Source organism: Rhinopithecus bieti, unplaced genomic scaffold (genome assembly GCF_001698545.2).
Source record: "Rhinopithecus bieti isolate Rb0 unplaced genomic scaffold, ASM169854v2 scaffold_23303, whole genome shotgun sequence".
Lineage (NCBI taxonomy): Eukaryota > Metazoa > Chordata > Mammalia > Primates > Cercopithecidae > Rhinopithecus > Rhinopithecus bieti.
Window position 1 is genome coordinate 307,201 of NW_016810922.1, and position 25,331 is coordinate 332,531.

Here is a 25,331-nt window from a genome sequence, read left to right on the forward strand (position 1 = left end):
AAAAAAAAAAAAAAAAAAAAAAAAAGAAAACCCCATTTCCAGGCTCTAGTGAGGGTTTACCATATTGCAAACCTGAGGGAGAATTCAGAGACTAGTTTTAGTCTGACGGAGGGACTGACAGAGGAAGACAAATAGCAAAGGAAATGAAGCCTGTAATCAGAGAGGTAGAAGGCCATTCCTTCCAGGGAAGGAATTGGACTTGCTGAGGAGTTTGGAAACTGAGTCATGTGATCTTAATACAATATAGAAGAAATCACTGTGTTGTGAAAATTTGAAAGAGGGCTGACTTCAAAGGGAAGCTGTTGAAGCTGGAAAGGCTATTGCATACTTCTAAAAGTATTGAAATTCATACCTGACTGGATGGCACAGTGTTGTTGATGTATAGTGTTCATATATTCTGACACTGTTGTTTGCTTAAATACATTTTTATCAAAAAATTTCAAGTAATCTCGTTTGTGATTAAAAAAACTCTCCTGGAAAATCCACTAGGTTTAAAATTTAAGGAACCCATGGCATTCATTAATATGTCAGTTTTTGCTGCTGCATATGTATAGAGTTCTTAATATATGAATGGGAGCTTTCATAAGTCATTTTTAGAGGACTGAAATTGCATTTCCCTAAATGGGTGAAACTTGTTACAATATAGAACAAGAACTGGTCTTGTTCTCAGGCTAGCCCTCTAGATCTTATTTAATGCATATCCCATCTTACAGATGTTAATGCTCAAGAAGCCATATACTAGAGGAGAAAGAGTGGTTTCCTCCTCTCATTCCCAAATAGATTTAAATTTCAAAGTACCTAATTCCTTTTCTTTGTCCATTCCTTAGAAGCACCCCCTTCTACCCTGGGGCCCAGTGCATGTGTGTGTCTTCCTGAGGCACTCTCTTTTCCAGACTGTTCATGTTTCATCCTGGACTCCTAAAACAGCTGGTTTCAGCTAGGATCATGAAGAAAGACTGATGGGAACCTCATTCACTGTAGTCTGTGAATGATAGAGCACATTAACTATTCCACTGGAAAATAAATCTCCAGTGGAATGTCAAATAGATTCAGGAAGAAAAGTCAGCTATGCATAGGAAGGTCAACAGGGTAGTAAGCTAGTCATACCTGGAGTCTGCCTCAGTGGTTAGTTATTCTAAGATATTCCTACTTTTTGCAACATCTTCTCTCATTGTACTTTGGGACCCAGGGTAGGTGGCACAGTGTGGTGGCTAAGAGCACCACAGGCTCTGGATTGAGCTGCTCAGACTCACATCCCTCCTTAACTATTTTCTAGTAGTATGACTTTGAACCTTTCTAGGCCTTAGTTTTCTCATTTGTAAAACAGGTAAGAATAGTGCCCTCTTACTGGGGTTATATTACATGAAATAATGTACATACAATTTTGAACACAGTGCCTGTTAGTGTGTGTGTGTGTGTGTGTGTGTAAAACAGACTATTATGTATCTTTATATCTGTAGACCCTTAAGATTGTCAAAAAGCTTCAGATTTGTCCCCTGTCTTCTCTAACAGTGGCTTGTGGTCCTGATTGTTTTTTTATGTGTTTGAGTCATAACGTTGCCTGTATATTGAAAAGGGAAGAATGCCTGCAATATGCAGCCATAGTGGTTTTATAATAGTATTACAGTGATGAATGCCAGTTATACAGTGAGCTCTAAATAAGGAATGTGTTTTCTGTGGTCTGGCCAAGAACCACTCTAACACCAGTTTTTCCCTCTTGCATGGATATGACAGTGTGAGGTGAGATGCTGTGAGTGCATGGCAGACAATTTTTTGGATTATTTGTGAGCTATCATATCACTAGTTAAGTTGAGTGGAGATTAGATAATTTGCAGAGCATTAGCCCAGTAGAGTCACAGCCACAACATAGCATTTCAACCTCCTGCCTGAGCAGAGATTCTAGCACTTAGGTTTTCTGCAACAGCATTAGCAGCCTTCCAGTGTTATTAATTTTTTTAAACCAACAAACTCAACACTTGGAATCTCCAAATACCAATTCTACTTACTGAATTCTTGGAGAATAGTGTAAAAATTTCTTATCTTAGATTTAAGTACAGTTACACCAGAAGGACATAGCATCAGTATCCACAGATATTCTAAAAGTAGAAATGATTCCTATCAGAGCTATTGTCCGAGTTAATGAGTTTTAATATTATCCTTTCTTTTACCTCACAGTTTGTTATTGTTCCCAAATGTCTTAAACATCTAACTTTAATTTTATGTTAACTTAAAAAAAGAAACACACTTATGGACACTTTGATTGTACTGAGCAGCATATACAATAGAGCAGTTTTAACGTGTCTTCCAGGTTGCTAAATAGAATTCAAATTTAATTTCTGATTAATACTTTCTTGCTGAATTTTAAAATTAATTTTCTAGTGTTGACAAGAGTAAATAAAAACATGTTTCTTGGAAGAGAAACAGCAGTTTTCAAATCAGGTTCCCAGGAACACCAGTGTTGTGGGATACCCTGGGTTCGGGGAGCAGGGGAGGAAGGTTCCATTTGCCAAAGAGTTTGGAAAGTAGCATTTTCTGGTTGAAGAGATTTATGGTACACATTAGCGTATTAAAAAGAGAAAAATTCTGTGGGAGAGAACGCTGTTTAATCCAATGTTTCGTAATTCATTTGGTCTTGGAATCTTTTGTCAAAGAGTATCTATTAACCTCCGTTTGAGAAATCCTGCAGTAGAGTTTTAAAGTGAGTGCTTTCAACCAAATTTAATTAATTTTGTATTAATTTGAGTTACAGATCTGGATGGGGCCTAGTTAATGTGGTGGTCATTGCAGAAATGTTTTCTCACAGACCTTCTTTTTAAATTTTTTTTTGAGACAGAGTTTTGCTCTTGTTGCCCAGGCTGGAGTGCAATGGTGCGATCTTGGCTCACCATAACCTCCGCCTCCTGGGGTCAAGTGATTATCCTGCCTCAGCCTCTGGAGTAGCTGGGATTTATAGGCATGCACCACCACGCCTGGCTAATTTTGTATTTTTAGTAGAGACAGCATTTCACTATGTTGTTCAGGCTGGTCTGGAACTCCTGACCTCAGGTGGTCTGCCCTCCTCAGCCTCCGAAATTGCTGGGATTACAGGCATAAGCCACTATACCCAGCCCTCACAGCCCTTCTTATAAGTCAATTATTTTCTAATTTATGGATGACTTACCCTTTTGGTTCTCTTGAATTATAACTGAGCTGTTTCTTTAATTGTCTAAAATTCTCATACCCTAACTTCCACCTGCTTATCTTGAGCCAGCCCTCCAGAATGATAGAAGATGTATAGGCAGCTCTTGAATACTTGAAGAAACTATTTTGTCCTCCTTCACCGAATTTTTCTTTCAACTTGTCAACCAGATAGTTCCATTTCCTTTATTTTATTCTCATGTGATAAGATTTTCTGTCATACATTTCTTTTTCTAACATATTCTCTTTCAGTTTTTATATTGGAAAGTATTAAGGCTATTGAGATGAAGACAGAAAATGAGTTGAAGGAAGGTCTACCATGTAATCAGAGCTATACATTGCCAGAGCACGCACAGAAGTTATCTATGTTATGATCTCAACTATGTTTATATTATCTTCTACTTTTCACCTCCCTACCTTTGTACATGTTCAGCTGTTTACCTATTTACTTACCTTTACAGTCACTTTTTGTTTCTACAATGTAGGATAATTCCTTAGTCTTAACTACTTTAAAGTTTTTCTAAAAAGAACATGTACTACTTTTAGGCCATGTGCAGCAACTCACGCCTGTAATCCCAGCACTTTGGGAGGCTCAGGCAGGTGGATCACGAGGTCAGGAGATCGAGACCAGCCTGACCAACATGGTGAAACCCCATCTCTACTAGAAATACAAAAATTAGCCAGGCGTGGTGGCGTGCACCTGTAATCCCAACTACTTAGGAGGCTGAGGCAGGAGAATTGCTTGAACCCGGGAGTCGGAGGTTGTGGTGAGCCGAGATCGCACCACTGCACTCCAGCCTGGGTGAAAGAGTGAGACTTGTCTCAAAATAAATAAATAAAAATAAATAAAAATACATGTACTACTTTTATTATCAAAAAAGAACAAGGTAATGTTACTTTGTAAAAACTTAGTCATTCCCACTCTTAATTTGCCAGGGCAAGGCAATTGGATAATTCATCTCTTTTAAAGGAGTTGAGGGCTGATAATGACTAATGTGCTAATTCCTCCTAAGTGTATTTCCATTCTAACCAAGGAGCCTTTGGACAGGGGTCTACACACTGTGGCCTGTGGGCCAAATCCAGCCACCGCCTTTTTTTTTTTGGTACTGTCTTTGAGCTAAGAATATGTTTTACATTTTTAAATAATTGAAAACAAAAGAAGAAGAATATTTTGTACCACATGAAAATTGCATGAAATCTAAAATTCATTGTTCATAAATAAAATTGTATTGAACCGAGCCACAGCCATTCATTTATGTGTGGTTATATACTATATGGCCCTCAAAGCCAAAAATACTGTCTGGCCCTGTATTGAAAAAGATTGCTGACCTCTGGCTTAGGGTGAGGTTTTGTATAAATTTAAGGGAAAGTTTTGTGTATATTCACTTGAATGGCGAAGACAGGATGGCCTTCTGTATTTTCCCTGAATCCGTTTATGAAGGTGACTTTCCTTTCCTGTATGTAAATCCAGCTGTGGTTCTATGAATGTGATTTTCTACCATAACTGCTTTTCTGAATGAGCTTTCCTCTTTGATTTATTTAACAAAATGGTATTTGAATAGGCCAGTTCAGTATTTTGCTTTACTACTTAGGCAGAATTTTATTTCTGTGATAATTCTCTTTGAGGAAAGATGTGGTCATGAGTGATGATCTCATTGCAAATGTGACTTTCAAATAACAGTTCAGTTACGTGTGTGTCAAGGTTAAAGCCTATGCTAATGTAAAACTGAGGAAATGTTTTCTTTATCACTCAAATTAATCTGTTTCCTAACTAGACCACTTGGTAACCTTTTGCACATGACTTTCCATTTGCTTCTTGCCCTCTTAATATATAACCCCTGCTTTGGTCTAGGTTAAGGGTTTTAGTGGTTGACACTGACAGATTTTCCTTATTTATTAATATTATGATCAGTCTTTTCACTTAATTATTTATAATCTTTGGGACTATTTTTCAATAAATACAAATTACACATCTCTTTAAGTGTATTTCAGTTGTATGTACTGACCCATATTAGAATAGTCTAATGTTCTGCCTTACATTCTAGGAACCATTATTAATTCTTGTTGAATTTTGACAGATACAAACATTTTTCATGTGTGAACACAGTTGCCATTCCATTTTTTCAAAGGAAGTATGACTAAAATATTTTTTTTAAATCTCAGCTTTATTGAGATAATTTACGTATTATAAAATTCATTTGTTTAATTGAACAATTTTTAGTAAACTTATACAGTTATGCAACTATTACCATAACCTAATTTTAGAACATTTTCCTCACCCCCAAAAGAAACCTTGAACCCATTTTTCCTGTTTCTCGCCTGCCCCCAGCCACAGACAACCCCTGATAAAGTTTCCATATCAATGGATTTGTCTTTTCTGTATATTTCACATAAACAGAATCGTATATGTCGTTTTCTGTCTGGTTTTTTTTAGTTAGCATAATATTTTTGAGGTTCATCCATGTTGTGGTATGTATCTTCCTTCATTCCCTTTTATTGTCAAGTAGTATTCCATTCTATAGATCACATTTTATCTGTCCACCTAACAGTTGATGGACATCTGGGTTTTTTCCCACCTTTTGACTCTTGTGAACAATGCTGCTATAAAGATAAATATGCAAGACTTTGTGTAGACACGTTTTTATTTCTTTTGCACATTTCCCTAGAAATGGAATTGTTGGGTCGTATGGTAGATCTAGTTTAGCATTTCAAGAAACCTCCAAACTATGTTCCAAAATGGTTGCATCATTTCACCTTTCCACTAGCAATGTTTAAGGATTCCAGTTTTTCTGCGTTCTTGTTTACACCTGTCATTGTCTTTGATTTTAGCAATTCTAGAAGGTGTGAAGTGCTAGCTCACTGTAATTTTAATTTTAATTTTGCTAATGACTAATAATGTTGAGCATCTTTTCATGTGCTCATTGGCCGTTTGTGTACATTCTTTGGTGAAATGTCTGTTCAGATCTTTGCCTATTTTTGTTTTTTATTTTTTGAGATGAAGTCTTGCTCTGTCACCTAGGATAGGGTACAGTGGCAAGATCATAGCTCATTGCAGCCTCAAACTTCCACCATAGCCTCCCTCCCAAGTAGCAGGTACACACCATCACACCTGACTATTTATTTATTTATTTATTTATTTATTTATTTATTTATTTAAGACAAGGTTCCACTATGTTGCCCAGGCTGGTCTCAAACACGTCTCTAACAATTCTCCCACCTAAGCCTCCTGAGTGTAACTGCCAAGTGGACTCTTCTTGCCTGCTGCCTAGATAGAGCCAATTTATCAAGGCAGGGGAATTGCAATAGAAGAGTTTTATACATGTAGAGCTAGCGAAACAGGAAACTGGTGTTTTATTATTACTCAAATCAGTCTTCCCCAGAATTCGGAGCCTTGGGGTTTTTAAGGATAGCTTGGGGTTTTCAAGGATAGCTTGGGGGAAGAGAGGGAGTTGGCTAGGCAATGGGTGCTTGCTGCTGATTGGTTGAGGGTGCTCTCATAGAGCTGTTGGAAATGGTCCTCATGCACCTGTGTCACTTCTGGGTGGAGCCAAAGTGGTAATTGGTGGGTTCAGGTGGAGCCAGCGGTTGTCAGATAGGCAAAAAGCTTGAAAAGACATCTCAAAAGGCCATCGTAGGTTCTGCAATAGTGATGCTATCTGCAGGAGTAATTGGGAAAGCTGCATATCTTGTGACCTCTGGAATAATGATGGGTAATCATTTATGTCTGTACCTTAGCAGAATTTAGACTCCTCTCATCCCTTAGCCTGGTGGTCTCTCATTAGCTTTACTAAGGCAGTTAGTTGAATTTGGGGGAATGGCTCTTTTCATTTAAACCAGGGGTTCCCAGGCATTCCCAACCCCTGGGCCACAGATCAGTTTCTGTCTGTGGCCTGTTACAGCAGGAGGTGAGTAGTGGGTGAACAAGCATTATCACCTGAGCTCCACCTCCTGTCAGATCAGCAGTGCCATTAGATTCTCATAAGAGTGTGAACCCTATTGTGAACTGTGCTTGCAAGGGATCTAAGTTGCATGCTTCTTATAAGAATCTAACACCTGATGATCTGAGGTGAAACAGTTTCATCCTGAAACCATCCCCACCACCCTGACCCTGGACTGTGGAAAAATTGTCTCCCATGAAACCAGTCCCTGGTGCCAAAATGTAGGGGCCACTGATTTAAATTATAAATGAAATGTCTCCCAATGTGAGCTTGGTCCAAGTTCAGGAATAATTAAGGGCAGTTTGAAGGCTGTACTGCCCAGTTTGGTGGGGTTGGTTAGATCAGATCTCTTTCACTACCATAATTTTCTTGTTCATATAATTTTCACAAAGGCAGTTTCATGTGTAGCCGGGATTACAGTTGTGAGCCATCGCCCCGGTTCTCTTTGCCTATTTTAGATTGGGTTTAAATGCTCTTATTGTTAAGTTTTGAAAATAATGTATGCTTTTGGTATCATATATAAGAAATATTTGCCTAGCCCAAAGTCATAAAGATTTATTGCCATGATTTTATCTAACAAATTGTATAGTTTTAGCTGTTACACCTAAGTCTGTGATTCATTTTGTGGAAAAGGTTCAAACAAATGATTTTACATAAGGATACTCAGTTTCCCAGCATCATTTGTTGAAAAGACTGTCCTTTCTCCACTGAATTGCTTTTGTTCTTTTGTCAAACACCAGTTGTCCATAAATGTACAGGTCTATTTCCGGACTCTCTGTTCTGTTCCATTGATTTATATATCTGTTTTTATTGAAAGTGTTTTGTTTTATGATTCATTATTAAGTCTTGAAATTTGATTTATCTGGAAGCTTTCCAGCCAGTCATTTATCAGAGTAATTTAGATGGGTAAGTGTTGTAGGGGTGGAGGGCAAGCTTCCTTTTTGCCGTCTTTGAAGATTTGCTAAAATACTGACAGCAGACAGATTCATAAGAGAATAAGGCATACAGATTTATTTATGTGTGCATAGACTTGGAAGTCCTTCAAATATGAGTCTCAAAGAAGGGCCAGATGGTCAGGGCTTATGTACCTTCTTCACAGGGGAGAGGGAAGTGGGGGCTGTAGGAAATTTTAGAGGGGCAGTAAATGATTTTCAGGGGAAATGAATGAGCCCAAATAACAATGGCCTGGGGACAAAGTTCCTCTGAGCTCTAGGGAAGCTGCTGGGAAGGTGAGGGGCAGAACTTCATTTGTCTTATTATTCAGGTAAAAGTCTTTTAGGTAATCTCTCTGAGCTGCCCTCAGAAGAATAGATGAAAAGTCTCTCTGGGCATGGTGATGACTTTTAATCTCTTCTCCTTTCTGTGGTTAATCTTTCCTGGTTATTTGATGAAACTCCTAGAGAGAGGTCTTAAGGCAATTGCATTTCTTTTGGACAGAAATTTTGCTAGTCAGCTAAGGAAATTCTAGAGATCCTCCCTCCTTGCTCTTGGTGAGGAGTGGGAGAGAAACAAGAGAAGGTTAGAAAGTTAGGCAGCTTCTAAGGACTTCCAATTTCTTCTATTCAAAGTGCTCAGCATGCCAAAGCGTCATGCTTTGGAGTTGTCATTCTCTGTACCCTAATAGAGGAAATACTTAGGAAGTTTGGCATACAGAAGTGGACATTTCTCTTCAATGTGTTAGTCATTCAGAAGCAATTTACTTAACTCCAACTGTGTGGCAGAACATGATGCCAGGCACTAACTCCCATGGATGCCGTGGTGGGCCTTGGGGCAAACACAAATCCCCTGCTAGGAAGTCATTTGATGGGATTTGTGAATCTATTTCCTGAGTTTCTGTTTTTTCCCCATGATCCGGCAGGCATTCAAGAACCCACAGCTGAGTGCATGGCTAAGGTCAAATGCAAAGTGTAGGTAACTAATCTTTCATTTATTCAACAAAAGTTCTTTGAATATCTACTGTATGAAAGGCACTGTGCCAGACATTAAGCATTTGCAGTGAGCACCCAAGACAGGGTCCTGTCTTCTTAAGGGAATTATGAATACATTTATGTATATTGTCTACATAAAACTATTCTATAAGTAAAATGATGATTGGTGTACTGGTGTAATCCAAAGAATATGGGAGTGCAGAAGAGGGAAACCATCACTGTCTGGATGACATTAGAACTTGACCCAGTAGGAAAAGTAAGATTTCCATAACTAGAGGAGGAGTGGGGACAGGAAGGCATTTCAGGTAGAAGGAATACTGAGTATAAGTAGAGAGAAATATCACAGCAGAGGTTTTAGACTGTGACCTCAAGTATTCAGCAGACATTTTTTTTTTTCTTTTGAAACGGAGTCTCGCTCTGTTGCCCAGGCTGGAGTGCAGTGGCGTGATCTCGGCTCACTGCAAGCTCCGCCTCCCGGGTTTACGCCATTCTCCTGCCTCAGCCTCCCAAGCAGCTGGGACTACAGGTGCCCACCACCACACCAGGCTAATTTCTCCCATGTTTTAGTAGAGACAGGATTTCACCGTGCTAGCCAGGATAGTCTCGATCTCCTGACCTCGTAATCCTCCTGCCTCGGCCTCCCAAAGTGCTGGGATTACAGGCATGAGCCACCGCGCCTGGCCTTCAGCAGACATTTTGTTTCAAAATCTCTCTTAGCTTTCAGGAATGGACATGAGGCTCTAGTTAGAGCACTGGGACCTGAGCATCTTGCAGTAAACCCAAAGCTGTCATGTGGTTTACTTTCAGAAGTGTGGCCTCTGATTTGCTAGGTGTTACCTGGCTCTAATCTGCTCTTGGTGAAATTTGTCACTTTAAAAGGGAGGGTGCTCAGGGGCTGGAGAGAAAATAACTTCCACTTAGATTTAAGCTTTAGTAAGAGACATTAATGCAGTACCTCTTCTGTGACACTGGGCTTTTACAACTGGGGAAACTAGTTTTTGAACATCTGTGGTCTAGAGATCTCTGTTGAGTAGACTAGAATCTGGAAGTTTGGCAAACTTATGATGTCATTTAGGAAGTGATCACTTTGAAACTTTTAATCCTCCTACAGAAAGTATATTTCTGTTGCAGAGATTAATTTAACAAGAGTGTATATAGCATCTGTCAAATTTTTAATTAAGTAATTAAAAGAATAAACCTGCATTTATAATTCCATTCCAAACATATCAGTTCCCCAGATATGATTTTGGGTGGTTTTATTTTAGAAAAATGTGAATCGTGGTACTGGGGACCAGGAGTGTCATCTGGATTTAAGGAAACGTTCTTTTACAGGGAAGAGGTGTTAAGCATCAGAATGTATTGTAGCAGTGGCAGTGGCATCTCATCATCTGGGGGTGTCTTTAAAAATAGTTTTAGTGTTCCTCTCCTTGTGTCAGTTGTCTTGATCATAATCCTGGGTTATTTCAAAGGTTTAATGAAGAGGATGCAACCAGTTGTTCTCAGTTGTTTATTTGCAGGGACCCAGGGAAATGAGCTTATGTTTAAAGAGGAGTGAATTACTTTGCATATAAAGTATCTGAAAGTATCAGAGTATCATCAAAGTCTTAAAACTGTAAAATATGCTATGAAGAGACCCCTAGATTTTCCAGTCGTTGAGACTTGAAAAAAGGAGATGAAGGAACCACTTGTGTCATGCCTATCCTAATCTCTCACCTTAGGGAATAATGCTCTGAAAGGGACACCAGGAAGTGCCCATGATGGCATGACCAGAAGGTATCTGCACTCCTGGCTGGCTCACCTTTCCTGGAGCTGTATCTACCAGTGGATTCTGTTACTTGCCCAGCACTTACCCCACTCTATGAGGACCTTGCTTCCTCTGAGTCTGCAACGTGACTCATATTGTAACCATTCCAGCAAGTGGCTCACTGTTTGGTTAAGGACAGAGCCGTATAAGACATTATCCAGGAAGTAGATGAAGTTAATTTTTGAGGTTCAGGTAGTTCTGTGTGTGTGTGTGTGTGTGTGTGTGTGTGTGTGTGTGTGTGTGTGCATGCACATGTGTGTTGAGGTTATAGGTCAGGCATTGACAACCTATAGTTCATTTGACAAAAGCCCCAAAAAAGATGATTTAGCTCAGAAGTATTCAGGGCACTTGCCACAACCAGCACTTTAATCAGAATTGCAAAGTAGTTGAAATTTTTATTTGTCATGTCCTTATATTCCTTTTCTGACGCTTCTCTCCCCACTCACCAGCTGCCTAGGGTCTTCAGACTGCCTTTTACCTGGAATCATATCATGCCCCTGCCCTGCAGTGCTACTCCCCTACATGTTATTCCATCTTGTCACCAACCATGATTAAGATTTTTTTGAAACCAATGATAGGTAGGAATGAAGAGAAAGTCAGTCTGGTAAAGTGACCTTGTGTTAGAAGCAGATGACTTGAGAGGTTGCTGTATCTGTCCCAGGAGCTCTCTTTTTTTGTTGTTTCAAAGACAGAATGTTTTTACTTGAATACATCTCTACGTTTATAATGATTAATTTGAATCTGATTTATGAATTTGGTGTAACATTACAAGAGAGTCATTAGCTGGGAGGATTTGATGAGGAAATACACATTTTTTGAACTAGTGTGAATTTTGGTCATGGATGTAATTTAAATAAAACTAATTTAAAATTCTTTAAAATAACCTTTGCAAGATTTTTATTTTAAAGTATTTACAATTCTGTTTTAAAAGCTTTTCAGTAAAAGCTGGAATTTAAAAATATAGTGGAATCTCTTTAAAACAGTGGTGGTAAAGGATAAGACTGTAATGGTGTCATTATAGACTACTTATGTCAAACAGACTTTGTTACACCTAATTATATTTTTTAAGTCATGGCACACAGATGAACCATGTCTAATTAGCTATTATTAGTATTTTAATAGCATTCTACTTAGTTGTGTTTATTTGTCTTTGTAAAGGTAAACTGAGGCTGGAGCCGAACCGGGAACGAAGACACAAGGCAAATGGCAGTGAGAATAGCCTTTATTAGGACTCGCGGGCGAGGTTCCTCGGTCCAAAGGTGCAGGCCGAGAAAGTTGCGCTGAGGGAGGAGGGTAGGGGCTTTTTATAGCCCGAGAGGTAGGGAAGCTGGTTGTACAAACAAGGCCTGGGGGGTTGTGAAACTACTAGGGCAGGAGTTGAGTAAGGGTCATGAGGAAGGGGTCTTTGGAAACTGTCAACCGAAACTGCTGTTTACGAACTTGTGGAATGCAGGTGAGCTGCAGGTCATGGGGGAGTGTGGTTGCCCAGCCGGAACTCTGACGCATGTAAGTCTGCGGGTGTGTACAAGGGTGAAGGGAGTCTTTAACAAAAGGCCTGCTACACCGGGTAATGCCGCCATGTTGGGTCTAGATTCCTGCCTAACATTCCGACCTCTTTCTAATAAGAAAATGGGGTGACGTGTTCATCTGGCTGCTTCCTGCTGGTATGGGTCATCGTGGGGTTCCTCAGAGGTCGGAACTCGGGTATGGGGTGGAGCAGCATCTGATTGAAAGTGACCTGGGAGACTTTTTTCATGCAGTCCTGGATGAAGCAGAGGACACAGGGAGCTATGAGTAGCAAGAAGCCAATGATTAGTAAGGGGCTTAGAAAGGGTAGGATTTAACCGGCCGCAGACGATTGCCACCATCTAAGTGAGGGCCTTGATCCGAGGTTTTTCTGGTGGAGTCTTTCCCGAATCTTTTCTAAAGTGAGGAGATTGGTTTCTACTAGTCCTGACTCATTGATGTAGTGTTCGGCCGGGAAGGGGAACGGAGGGGGTTAGGTTAGAGGAGTTAAAAGGGCTGGGTAAGGGTACCACAACCAGTGAGGGCTTATTCAAGGCTGCACACAAGAAACAATGAGAGATGTGTACTTCGGCCATGTGTACCACTTGAACCCCTTCCCTGAATAAGGTTAGCCAGGAAAAAGGGTTGCTGCTGTCCTGGGGCTTGCTGCCTGGGCTAGAGCTGAGATGGCTTCCTCCCGTTGTCTGATGTCAGGCCAGGCTGACGAGGCTGCTTACGACCTTGATGTAGGCCTTAAAGATCCTGTCTCGGGCCACGGGATAAGACTTACTGTGCCCACCAGTTGTAGGAAGGACAAGATCTCTTCCGCATCCTGAGGAGGCTGGAGAGTTTCAATGAGGCTTATTCTATCTGCTGTGAGGCTTTTTGTAGTGGGTGTGAGGAGTATGCCTAGGTAGGTGACAGAAGGGCTGCAAAGTTGAGCCTTAGCCGGGGTAACCTGATAACCTCGGTCGCCTAGAAAATTTAAAAGTGTAGCAGTATCTGCAAGGGAACACTCCTAGGAAGGACTACATAGTAATAAGTCATTGACATACTGCAATAGTGTGCCGTGGGTCAGGGGACAGAGGACAACATCCTGTGCCAGTGCCTGTCTGAAAAAATGGGGGCTATGATGGAACCTTTGAGGCAAAACAGTCCAAGTCAGCTGGGAAGAAATATGAGTGTCTGGATCTTCCAATGTAAAAGCAAACAGAAAGTGGCAGTCTGGGTGTAGAGGGATGGTAAAGAAGGCATCCTTCAGGTCAAGGACAGTGAAATGGGTGGTGTCAGGGGGAATGCGCGAGAGGAGTATATGTGGATTAGGAACAACTGGAAAGGTAGGGACTACTGCCTCATTGATGAGGGGTAGGTCCTGCACGAGACGATAGGCGCCAGAGCTTTTCTGTACAGGCAGGATAGGAGTATTGCATGGTGAGTTGGCGGGAACTAGAATGTGCTGCCGGAGCAGGCGTGTAATGATGGGTTTTAGTCCTTGTCGGTGTTCAAGGGAGGTAGGGAACTGGGGCCTAGAGGGAAACTTAGAAGGGTCTTTTAGCCGGATGCAGACTGGAGTGTGGTGCCAGGCAATGATCAGGGTGGAGGTGTCCCACACCTCAGGGTTAATGGGGACTGGAAACGGGAGTTGGGGGTCAGCCTGGCGGGGTTTGTCAGGTTAGAGAAGGGGGAAGAGGAACGCGAGGTATGGGGAGGGGTTGGGTCAGAAGTGAACTGAGGCCCCTAGCTTGGAGAGGAGATCTCATCCTAACAAGGGGACTGGGCACGAAGGAATGATAAGAAATGAGTGCGAGAAGAGGGAGCCATCCAAGCGGCAAGACAGAGGAGGAGTCTGGCGGTAGGTGGAGGGAGTGCCATCAATTCCCATGACCATGACAGTGGAGGGGTGGCTGGGGCCACTAAAGGAAGGCAAAACAGAGTAGGTAGCCTCCGTGTCCATGAGGAAAGATATGAACTTACCCGCTACCTGGAGCATAACCCTGGGCTCAGCGAGAGTAAGAGGGGTTCCCGAGTCTGGACCTCTTCAATCTTCATCGGTGTCGAGGAGTTGGAAGGTGCCTCTAGTACCTGGAGGAGGGTCGTCACGTGGAGACATAGCAACCATCCTCAGGTTGGGGCAGTTCAACTTCCAGTGGCCCATCTGCCGACCGTTCGGACAGGGGTGGGTTGGCTCCTTTGGGTTGGGGCACTGCTTGGCCCAGTGGCCATTGTTGCTGCACTTGAAGCAGGCACCAGGTGGCGCTCGGGTAGTACCTCCTTTCTGGGAGCTCCTGGAGCCAGCCTGTCTCAGGGCTGCTACTAGGGCCTGGGTTTGGAGTTGTACCTTCTGTTTTAGCCTTGCCTGTCATTGGGCCTCAGCTGCTTCCTCCCTGGAGTTGTAGACCTTGAAGACCAGTTTGACTAAATCCTGGATGGGAGTTTGAGGGCCTTCCTCCGCCTTTTTAAACTTTTTTTGGATATTGGGGGCCGACTGAGAAATAAAGTATGAAGCTAAGATGGCTCCTCCTGCAGGGGAGGCAGGGTCAAGGTGGGTGTACTGAATAAGTGACTCTGTCAGTCAGTTAAGAAAAACAGCTGGATTTTTATCTGAGCCTTGGACTACGTCCTTTAACTTATTAAAATTGACTAACTTATTGGAGGCTGCCTGCATGCCAGCAAGAAGACACTGGACCGTCATATCTTGGCGGTGGCAGCCTGCCTGACCAACCTGCTAGTCCTAGTTGGGCTCGGCTGAGGGCACCGCCTCAGTGCCAACTGACATGGTGTGGTCAGTTAAATGAACCTGGTCAGCGTGCTGCCTGGCTGCCACTAGGATATATTCCCGTTCCTCAGGGAACAGGGTTGAGGTCATAATGACATGAGGATCATGCCAGGTGAGGTCATACGCCTGGCACAGGTATCTGAACTTTTTGAAATACTGAGTGGGGTTGGCCGAGAAAGAGCCTACACGCTCTTCAATCTTAGACAGGTCTGCCAGCGAAAACAGCACATGGACCCAGACTACTCCTTTGGCGCCTGCCACCTCTCGCAAGGGACACAGGAGGTCAGTCCTGGACCGAGTATGGGCTGAGACAGGCGAGGAAGGGGAGAAGGTGGAGGTAGGGGAGACAGAATCTGTCGGGTTTGGCGAGGGCACAGGAGGGGTGGAAAGGGAAGGGAGGCGCTGACGAGGACGGGGATAATGGCGGGTCAGGGTAAGGAGAAGGTTGGGTGGGAGACCGAAGGGGTGGCTAGGATAGGGTGTCAGGAAGCTCAGAAAAAGAGGAGGAATCATCCCTCTCCTTGCTCGAGGGAAGAGACTTTGCGAGTAGGACCTGAGCTAACGAGCATTGAGCGCAGAGATCTGGGTGAGAACGCAAGTCCCAAAAGGCTTGAACATAGGGTATCTCGTACCATTTGCCTAGTCTCTTGCAGAAGTTAGTCAGATCCGTGAGGATGTTAAAGTCTAGAGTGTCTTCTGCAGGCCACTGAGACTGATTATCCAATTTATACTGTGGTCATGCTACTGTGCAGAAGAAAATGAACCGCTTTTGTTTTAGGTCTTGGCTGAGACTTAAAGTCTGGAAATTAGTCAAGAGGCACCTCAGAGGGGATTTTCGGTTTGGTTTGGACTGGGTAGTTCCTATGGTCCTAAGGTGGGTAGTCCGGCGGCAATGAGAGCATCCTCCTACTGCCACGCAGAGTGCGGGGTACAGTGGCTTCTGGGGAGGTTGGAAGTCTCCTAGTCCCTGGTGCCAAGGTCACAGTTGACCGGAGGGAGCCCCTGACGTGGCCACGCGTTTCGGACAGGGACTCCCCGGAGGGAGCCTACAGGACGGGGGAACACTTACCCAGCAGTGATCGAATTGATCACCACTTGGATTTGGTGAAACAGCTCCCGGCTCGGAAAGGAGGTACTGGCTCGGGAAGAGGAGGGCCTGCCCGACCCAGCAGGGGTCCAGGGAGGGGGGGTCTCCTTCTGGGTTTTGGCACCAAATGTAAAGGTAAACTGAGGCTAGAGCTGAACCGGGAATGAAGACACAAGGCAAATGGCAGTGAGAATAGCCTTTATTAGGACTTGCGGGCGAGGTTCCTCGGTCCAAAGGTGCAGGCCGAGGAAGTCGCGCTGAGGGAGGAGGGTAGGGGCTTTTTATAGCCTGAGAGGTAGGGAAGCTGGCTGTACAAACAGGGCCTGGGGGGTCTTGAAACTACTAGGGCAGGAGTCGAGTAAGGGTCATGAGGAAGGGGTCTTTGGAAACTGTCAACCGAAACTGCTGTTTACCAACTTGTGGAATGCAGGTGAGCTGCAGGTCATGGGGAGTGTGGTTGCCCAGCCGGAACTCTGACGCGTGTAAGTCTGCGGGTGTGTACAAGGGTGAAGGGAGTCTTTAACAAAAGGCCTTTAACAAAAGGCCGCCATGTTGGGTCTAGATTCCTGCCTAACAGTCTTTATATTACAACCACACATTTTCACTTGTTTCAATCAAAATTTTGTTTCCTTGAGTAGGTTTTCTCGTTAGACGTGTTAAGTGATTATGACCCTTCCTTTCCCAGCTTTTTCTTTTGCCCAAATTTTTTTTGTGTGTTTATGAGAAAGTAGGAGGAGTAGGAAAAAGGTGAGCATAATAAGGATATCAATTGGTTCCTCCTCTTTTCTTATGCTGGTGTTAAAATTGCTCTTGACATAGTAGTACTTACCATGATTTTTTTGAGGTGATGATAAAGAGTTTAAAGAAAGATTTATATAAGTAAGGAGCTAGGAGGATATTTGAAAAACCTGTAAAAGGTAATGCCCATATTTTCCTGCCAAACAGACAGAATACTGGAAAGAAGCATCCTTAGTCTTATCTAAAAAACCTCCTCCTCTTTTTAAAGATTGCACAGTAATATTTATTAGCTGTTCTTCCCTCATATATGGAATGGGTAATGCTGATGCCTTTCCAAACCAGTGCTCGTTTGTTAGACATTGTAGTATGGAGTTTGTCTAGAATACATCTTTAATAAAAACTAACTCCAAGGAACTGTACAGATAGCAATAAAGATACACTGTGCAGAGTATATTGATTTCTGAATTTATTTCTCCCTTTCAGTTACATTATAATTGCCCCACACCAAGATCTGTACAGCTATGCAAGAGACGAAAAATCTACAGGTTCAGGGGAAAATGTGAGCAAAAATAGATTTTTTGTGTGTTTTCTTGCTAATACAAGGGAAGATAGGAAAGATAGAGACCTAAACCCAAACCAAACCAGAACCAACCAACCCAAACCTCAAACTGTTACAGAAAAGTTACCTACTTGAAAATATTTACAAATGGAAATAGCCTTTTAAAAAGGTTGCTGAAACCATGGCGAAACTGTATAGAAGAGAATAAAAATAACCTAGGTGAAACAGTGACTAAAATACCCCAAATCTTAAAGTGTTTATCTGTAATATATTAATAAATGTTTTTATTTTATTTAACTACCTAGTTCCACCTTGTGGTGAAAGACTAGAAAAGGCCATTCAGTTTTTGCATTTTAATTATAGATTGTCGACCCAAAAGCTTAAAAGAGAAACATTCTTTGTCAAGGAGTGAATGAGGTCCAAAGAAAGTAGACACATTATTTGTACTGCCTGGTGCCAATGTGGATTTCAAAAAAAGTCTCTATTATGTTATCCATTAATACTTTAAGATGTATAACTAATATCTTTATTTCATAGTTTAAAAATAGCCTAAAGGAGATGAATTCTATGTGGCCTTAATTAATGTTGACTTAACATAGTACCTTAAAAAACCATAACCACCTTTTTATCATGCCAAAGAAGAATATTTGCCTATTATACTCAACTGCACCAATTTCACATTTATAATAATTTAGGTAGAATGTGAATTGTAGTTTTATTCTTTCACAACTCCTGAAGAAGTAGTACTGAAAGACATTTATAATGAAAAAACCACTTTAGATAAGGCAGCTACCTAAGATAATACAATGTTTCTGAGCATTTTTTTTGTGTATTTTAAAAGCGTTAATTTTCTTATCAATAATTAATATGTTAATATATTGATATTTATGTTACCTTTATTTTTTCAAGTAGGCTGTCTAAGGAACTCGCCCAGGAGAACTTGACAGCTTATTTTTTATGAACGTACTTGTTTGATCTAAAAAAATTGCATTGAAAAATGTTTTAATTTATAATTTTCACTAAAGCAAACTATGCTTCTTCTCGCCACCCAATTTGTTCAAACTAGTGAGGCGATCTCATTTGGGACAAGCCTTCTTTTATTATTTATGTTTCTTTCTAAAGATAGCTGATTGTTTTCCAGAATACTGTATCCTTTAGATATAGAACTTCTTTAAGAGAGGACTGTGAACCCTTTATGTGGCTGATGTTTTGCTCCCTGCTGCAGAGCACACTAGGATGCCTGCATTTTACCCAAGCTTCATTAATGGAATGTCTCTTTCAGTTTCCTTTTTTCCTGAGGGACCTTTCCTCTATTATTGTGTAATGATTGGGCCCTTGATTTTACCTGTGATTGATTTGTTTTTGCTTAGGATAATAGTTTACAGGGAAGCTTTTATATTGGTCAGAGATATTATGGCCTCATTCTGCTTAAAATTCATAGTTTTCTTTGTGTAGGAAAAGTTCAAGTTTCTTAACCTGGGATATGAAGCCTCTGTGTCCACTCGTGCTTCGTTCCAGCCTCATCTTCCACCTCATGCTTCATTGACTTCATCACTGCTTTCCTTCCTTCTAACTCACATAGAGTTTTGTGTGTCCTTGCCTTTTTCCTTTGTTCTTCCGCCTCCCTTCACCTGGAATATTCCCTTCTTCTTTGCTGGGAAGACCCCAGATTGGGTTAATCTCCTCATAGCTTACTGAGTGTTCTCTGAATGCATTTACTTTATACTGCAATTTCTTTCCTAAATTTCTTTCATCTCAGATTACAGGCTTCTTATTATTCATCTTTGTACCCATAGAAGTTAAAGGATACCGTGGCATATGATGGATAGATGCTCAATAAATACTTTGTGACCTGAATTGAATTGCAGCTAAACAATAGTAATATGTTTAAATAATGAGAAGTAAAATTTTTGTGAAATTTGTCTAGATTGGCTGGGCGCGGTGGCTCACGCCTGTAATCCCAGCACTTTTGGGAGGCTGAGGCGGAGCGCGATCACAAGGTCGGAAGATCGAGACCCATGGTGAAACCGTCTCTCTAAAAATACGAAAATTAGGCCCTGCGGGCGCGCGTTAATGGGCCGCCTGTAGTCCAAGCTTACTCGAGGAGGCCCTGAGGCAGGAGAATGGGTGTGGAACCCGGAGGCGCAAGCTTGCAGTGAGCCCCTGGAGATGCGTGCCATCTGCCACTCCAGCCTGGGGGACACAGCCGAGACTCCGTCCTTCCAAAAAAAAAAAAAAAAAAAAAAAAAAAGAAATTTGTCTAGATTAACATTAGACTTTTAAAAAAAAGAAGTTTAAACATTCAGCAAGCAGCTATATAATGATTCTCTTTTCTTCAAAGCTGAATTTGATTTAGCCTATATAAAACCAAACAATTACAGGTTAACAAAAGGAAATTTTCAGTGTAGTGTTTTTGATCAGTTAAGCCAGTTAGGTAATATAGACCTGGTGTGATCTACTCTGTTCTCTCTCCAAAATAAATTTGAAATATTGTCCATGTCATCACCAGCATCTTGTTTAGAATTTTTGTTGCCCATAGAATGTTTTCTAGTCTATTTTTCTTTCTTGGGATATTCTTTTAAGTAAAATATTAGTGCCCCCTAGAGGTAAACTCTAGGTGCAATGCTGTATACGTATTTTTTAAAAGTACTGCAAAATTCTACTAGAATTGTGTGAAATACAGAAAATGCTGTATCACCCTTGTTATGTAATTCAAGTTATGTAAGTTAATCCCAGAGTATTTCATAGCGCTTTTACTTTGCTCATCACTTCCTCTAGCACTATTGATCCAGACAGTTTTTTGTCCCATAGGGAGAAAGCATCCAAAAAGAGAAGAAGGAATGCTTGATTAAAAACTGAAAATGGAATGGAATGTTAGGGATATTGGCAGTTAGTATAGTCATCTGTGAAGGACAGTTACCAGGCCAAATGCCTATGACTCACTCCTGGGGCAAAATAAAAGCTTTTCTATGTAGGCTTTAACTGTTTACTTTCCCTTCTTTTCTTTCCCTTAAATTTCTTGCTAGATTAGATTGGAACCCCAATTCTTTCCCCTCAGTTCATTCCTGACTACCCTTTACCCATAATGTTGATTTTTAATTTTTAATAGCATCCTCTTTTATTCCATTCATTTGTGCTGAGGAAACTGACCCAGTATTATAAAGTACTTAGCACAAAGTGAGGCATCTAGTAGTAACTCATGGTGTGTATGTTTTTGTTTATTATTGTTAGTGACATTTGCTTTTCAGAGAATGGTATCTTATATTTTATAGGACATTTTCCATGTGCAGTATTTCTGTGGACCCTCAGAATAATCAGTTGAGACAGGAAAAGCAGGCGGTATCGGGGATAGCCAGTCTCTCTAGATTTTTTTCAAGCATCATAGAAGTTAAATTAGTTTATTTCTGCATTTCCTTCTAAAATTCTTGAGAAATTAAGCCATAAGTCTTAAGAGTAACTTTTATTTTATACGTTTCCTAAGTTGACAGGTCATTGATTTTAAAATGATAATAATTTGATTTAAAGATTACAGACTTTTTGTTCTTTAGGTTGAACTAGGAGTTTTCTGTTTTCCAACCTTTATTTTAAAGATAAAAAAACTGAAGCCTAGAGAGTTTAGGCTGTTGGTACAAATTCATAAGGCCAGGGGCAGAAGCAGGACTAAAATGCCCTTTCCCTTATCACAGGTTTTCTCTTTTCCTAATTTAGAGGGAGTCTTGCTCCTTCACTGAGGCTGGAGTGGCATGATCTCAGCTCACTGCCACCATGCCCAGCTAACTTTTTGTATTTTTAGTGGAGACAGGGTTTCACCATCTTAGCTGGGCTGGTCTTGAACTCCTGACTTCGTGATCCACCCACCTCGGCTTCCCAAAATGTTAGGATTACAGGCATGAGCCGCCGCACCTGGCCCTCTTTTCCTAATTTAGATTTGCATGGCGTAATATTATTTTCCTTCTCTAAACATGTGTTTTAATTTTTCTTTGTTGTTGCATAAATACAGTGGTAACAAATGACACCTGGTTTGGGAAAGTTTCCCTTATGTAGAGGGTTTTGTTCAGTCTGGCAAGTCAAGCTGGCAAGTCACTCCCCATCTTTAACTGTCCTGAAGTGAGAAAGACACAACAAGTGGAATATAGAGTGAAATGTGAGTCTGGTAGGTTGTAGGCATAGTGGACCAGCACTATTACAGTTCTGGAAGGCCCCAACCAATCACGTGCTTGGATTCTACTGTCCTTCTGTGTACTGAGGGTATCAGACCTGCACAATAAAGTCATTTATTTTGAGAGATGAAGCAGCTGGCTGAGGATCAGGAGCTGTATAATGTTGTTTATATAAATCTTTTAGTGTTCCCATTCAGGCTCTTTTAGAGTTTGGCTGCTTTCTGGTTATATTGGAGATATAACTGAGAAGTACACAGATTTAGATGTGTTAATGTACATGACATTCACAAGCTTAGCTTTTCTACCTTGTTTTTAAGTAGGTCTTAGCCTTATAAATTCAAGCTTGTGCCTTAGAATGGGACTGAATGAATTCTTACAGTGCTTTAATACAAGAGTCCCCAACCCCCAGGCCACAGACAGGTATTGGTCCAGTCCGGTCCATGGCCTGTTAGGAAGTGGCCTGCACAGCAGCAGGCGAGCACTGGGCCAGCCAGCATTAGCACCTGAGCTCCGCCTCCTGTCCAGATCAGTGATGGTGTTAGATTCTCATAGGAGCATGAACCCTGTTGTTTGTTTGTTTGTTTTTTGAGACAGAATCTCACTCTGTTGCCCAGGCTGGAGTGCAGTGGCACAATCTCGGCTCACTGCAACGTCTGCCGCACGGGTTCAAGTGATTCTCCTTCCAAGTAGCTGGGATTACAGGCATACGCCACATCACCTGGCTAATTTTTTTTGTGTATTTTTAGTAGAGATGGGTTTTGCCGTGTTGGCCAGGCTGGTCTCAAACTCCTGACCTCAAGTGATCCGCCCACCTTGGCCTCTCAAAGTGCATGGCTGCGAACCCTTTTGTGAACTGTGCATGTGAGGGATCTAGGTTGTGCTCTCCTTATGAGAATCCAATGCCTGATGATCTGAGGTGGAACAGTTTCATCCCAAAATCGCCCTCGCCTGCATCTGTGGAAAAATTGTCTTCCATGAGTAGGAAATTGCAGTATTAGTACTCATTTTAGTAAGTGCTTATCTCTTCGCGTACATATCATGCATGTGTAGATATGTTCCTGAAAAGGCCCTTGAAAATTGATTAATCTCTGAAATACAGTTAAGAAGTTGAGAGAGTTGTCATTTCATGGTATCTCAAGGTAAATATTCTAATTGAATGGATAATTCCTTTGTAAATTATTTGGTTATTTACAGGTCTTTCTTTTCTTTTCCTTTTCTCTTTTCCCTTTCCTTTTCCTTTTCCTTTTCCTTCTTTCTTCCCTTTCCTCCCCTTCCCTCCCCTCCCCTCCCCTTTCTTTTTTTTTTTTAATGGAGTCTCACTCTGTCACCCAGGCTGGGGTGCAATGGCTTGATCTCCGCCCAGTGCAACCTCCACCTCCCGGGTTAAAGTGATTCTCTTGTCTCAGCCTCCTGAGTAGCTGGGATTACAGGCACCTGCCACCGTGCGCGGCTAATTTTTGTATTTTTAGTTGAAATGGTGTTTCACCACGTTGGTCAGGCTGGTCTCGAACTCCTGACCTCAGGCGATTGATCCACCTGCCTTGGCCTCCCAAAGTATTGGGATTACAGGCGTGAGCCACTGCACCCAGCCGTATTTACGGGTTTTTCTAAACAAGGATTGCTTAAAATGTGTTATAACATTTTTTGGGGGGAATAAAGTGTTTTTATACTTTGTCTTACGTTGGTATTATGACATCAGAGATTCAACTGATACTCCTTGGGAATTAGGAAATCAAAATAAAATGTCAATTTGTAAAGATGGAGACTTGGTTAAAAGTAATTTGATTCGCCTTCAGTTTTGCTGTCATTTCAATGGTACTGTTGACATGAACAGTTACTTTGTGGTAGAGCTATTGAGTGTAAGCTTAGTATTTATATTATTTGTAGTTAATTATGCCTAGATGGGTAATTGAATATTAAAAGGTTCTGTGACTTACGTAAATAGTGCCAGAACACTGGATGTAAAAGCTGGTAAATTTGATAAGAAATTCCTAAGGGAACTTTTTCTTCATCAATCAAAAACATTTTCTGACACTAACAAAAGATATTGTAAAACATATATCTAGAGAGAGAGTCAATTAAGATAATAAAATTTTATGGGATTTAAACTGTTTTTCGGAACTGAGAGACTTACCATAAAAGTTTGCTTCCAGTTTACATTAGGCCTCTTCTTGTGTTTGTGTTTGTGTAGTTATATAGTTTTGATTATAAGTTTAGATCTTTTCATTACTTTTTGCTGTATATCACTTGACATTTTGGAAGTTGGAAGCAAAGGAGTTGGATTCATTTGTATACAGGGCTTGTGCCATGGGTGAAGTAGGCGGGATTCTGGTTCCTGCTTCTTTCTGGCCCAGTTCTTTGTCTCCTTTCATGGGAGCAGCCCAGAATTACTGAAAGGTGAGAAAATCGAAATGTGCCAGCCCACTGTGGAACAGTAATCTTAATAGCCTTCTTTGACATGTGGCTGTCCAACACAAACCTTGTAGTGGGCCACGTGGTTACTAGAGCTATCCCTACTTGGCAGGCTGAACAAAGCTTTTGGGAAATCTTTGATGGTTTGGGTTCTAAAATCACAGACTTCTAAATCAGGCCTGTGAAACGGAGGAAGCTATTGTAGGTTGATTGTTGATTTTGTGCTAGTGTTATTTACGAAAATCTTCCACTATAAGAAGACTTATATTGTGCAGAGGAGGGTTTGGACAGAGGCCTTCTAACCTGACACGTACGGATTTCAAAAAATTTTTTTGAAATAATTATAGGCTCATAGGATATTGACAAAATAATATGTAGAGTCTCATGTACCCTTCACCCAGCTCACGTCTATGATTTCTAAAAATGTTCCTCTGCATCCTTGATCCTGTTTTGGGCTAGAAGTTCAACTGCGGGGATGAAAACTCTACCCTCTTGTTAAGGTGGCACTGGCCGCTGTACCGGGAATCGTGAATAAAGTCACAACATTGCCCGTATTTGAAGAATTGTAACCCCATGTAGTAGTCCAGGCTTATGTTTTTTCTAGTGTCTTAAAAATGTAATAATTTGAATTTTCTTTTGAATTATTAATCTGAAATTCACTTTTTTAAGTTTTAAATTAAATTTAGTTTTAAGTAATAAGCGTTTTAAAATTTAAAATAGGTGTGTGAATGAATACCATGTGAGGAATGTTTTTTACTTGTCTCCTTTTTATGTTTAAGAATGTTAAGGATGATTCTGCGTTCTAGGCCCCCAAATTTTGCTTTTCTCTTTGTAGGTTCGAAAGCATGTGAATGATCTCTATGAAGACTTAAGGGATGGACACAATTTGATTTCTCTTTTAGAGGTTCTTTCAGGAGATACCTTGGTAAGTTTTAACTTTTCTTATTTTATTTTGAAGAACGTGTAATCTTTTCTGCATAGGACCAGTGTGTTTTCAGTGCAGACTATTCAGATTTTTGCAACATTCATCTTTTGAGTTGTGAATTCTGCCTGAAAAAGAAGTTTTGGTTAGATTCCTAAGCATTTTCAAACTTCAAATGACGTGAATTTGAGATTGAAGCACTTCGATTACTTCACTTATATAATCAGTTCTATAATTAAAATACTGTTTTTGTTCTTGCTTCTTTTTTACCTTTGGGTTTTTTTGCTTAGCAGAAGTTGGATGCATAATATAACCACATATTAA

General features: G+C 41.0%; 1 protein-coding gene across 1 annotated transcript in view; it reads left to right on the forward strand.

Moving 5' to 3' along the window:
- The window catches only part of DST (dystonin), a 387,485-nt gene that overhangs the window by 118,421 nt on the left and 243,733 nt on the right, over positions 1–25,331 (forward strand). The window contains 1 exon segment of the mRNA XM_017893233.1: positions 24,921–25,010. Within this exon segment, the coding sequence (XP_017748722.1) occupies positions 24,921–25,010 (90 nt within the window).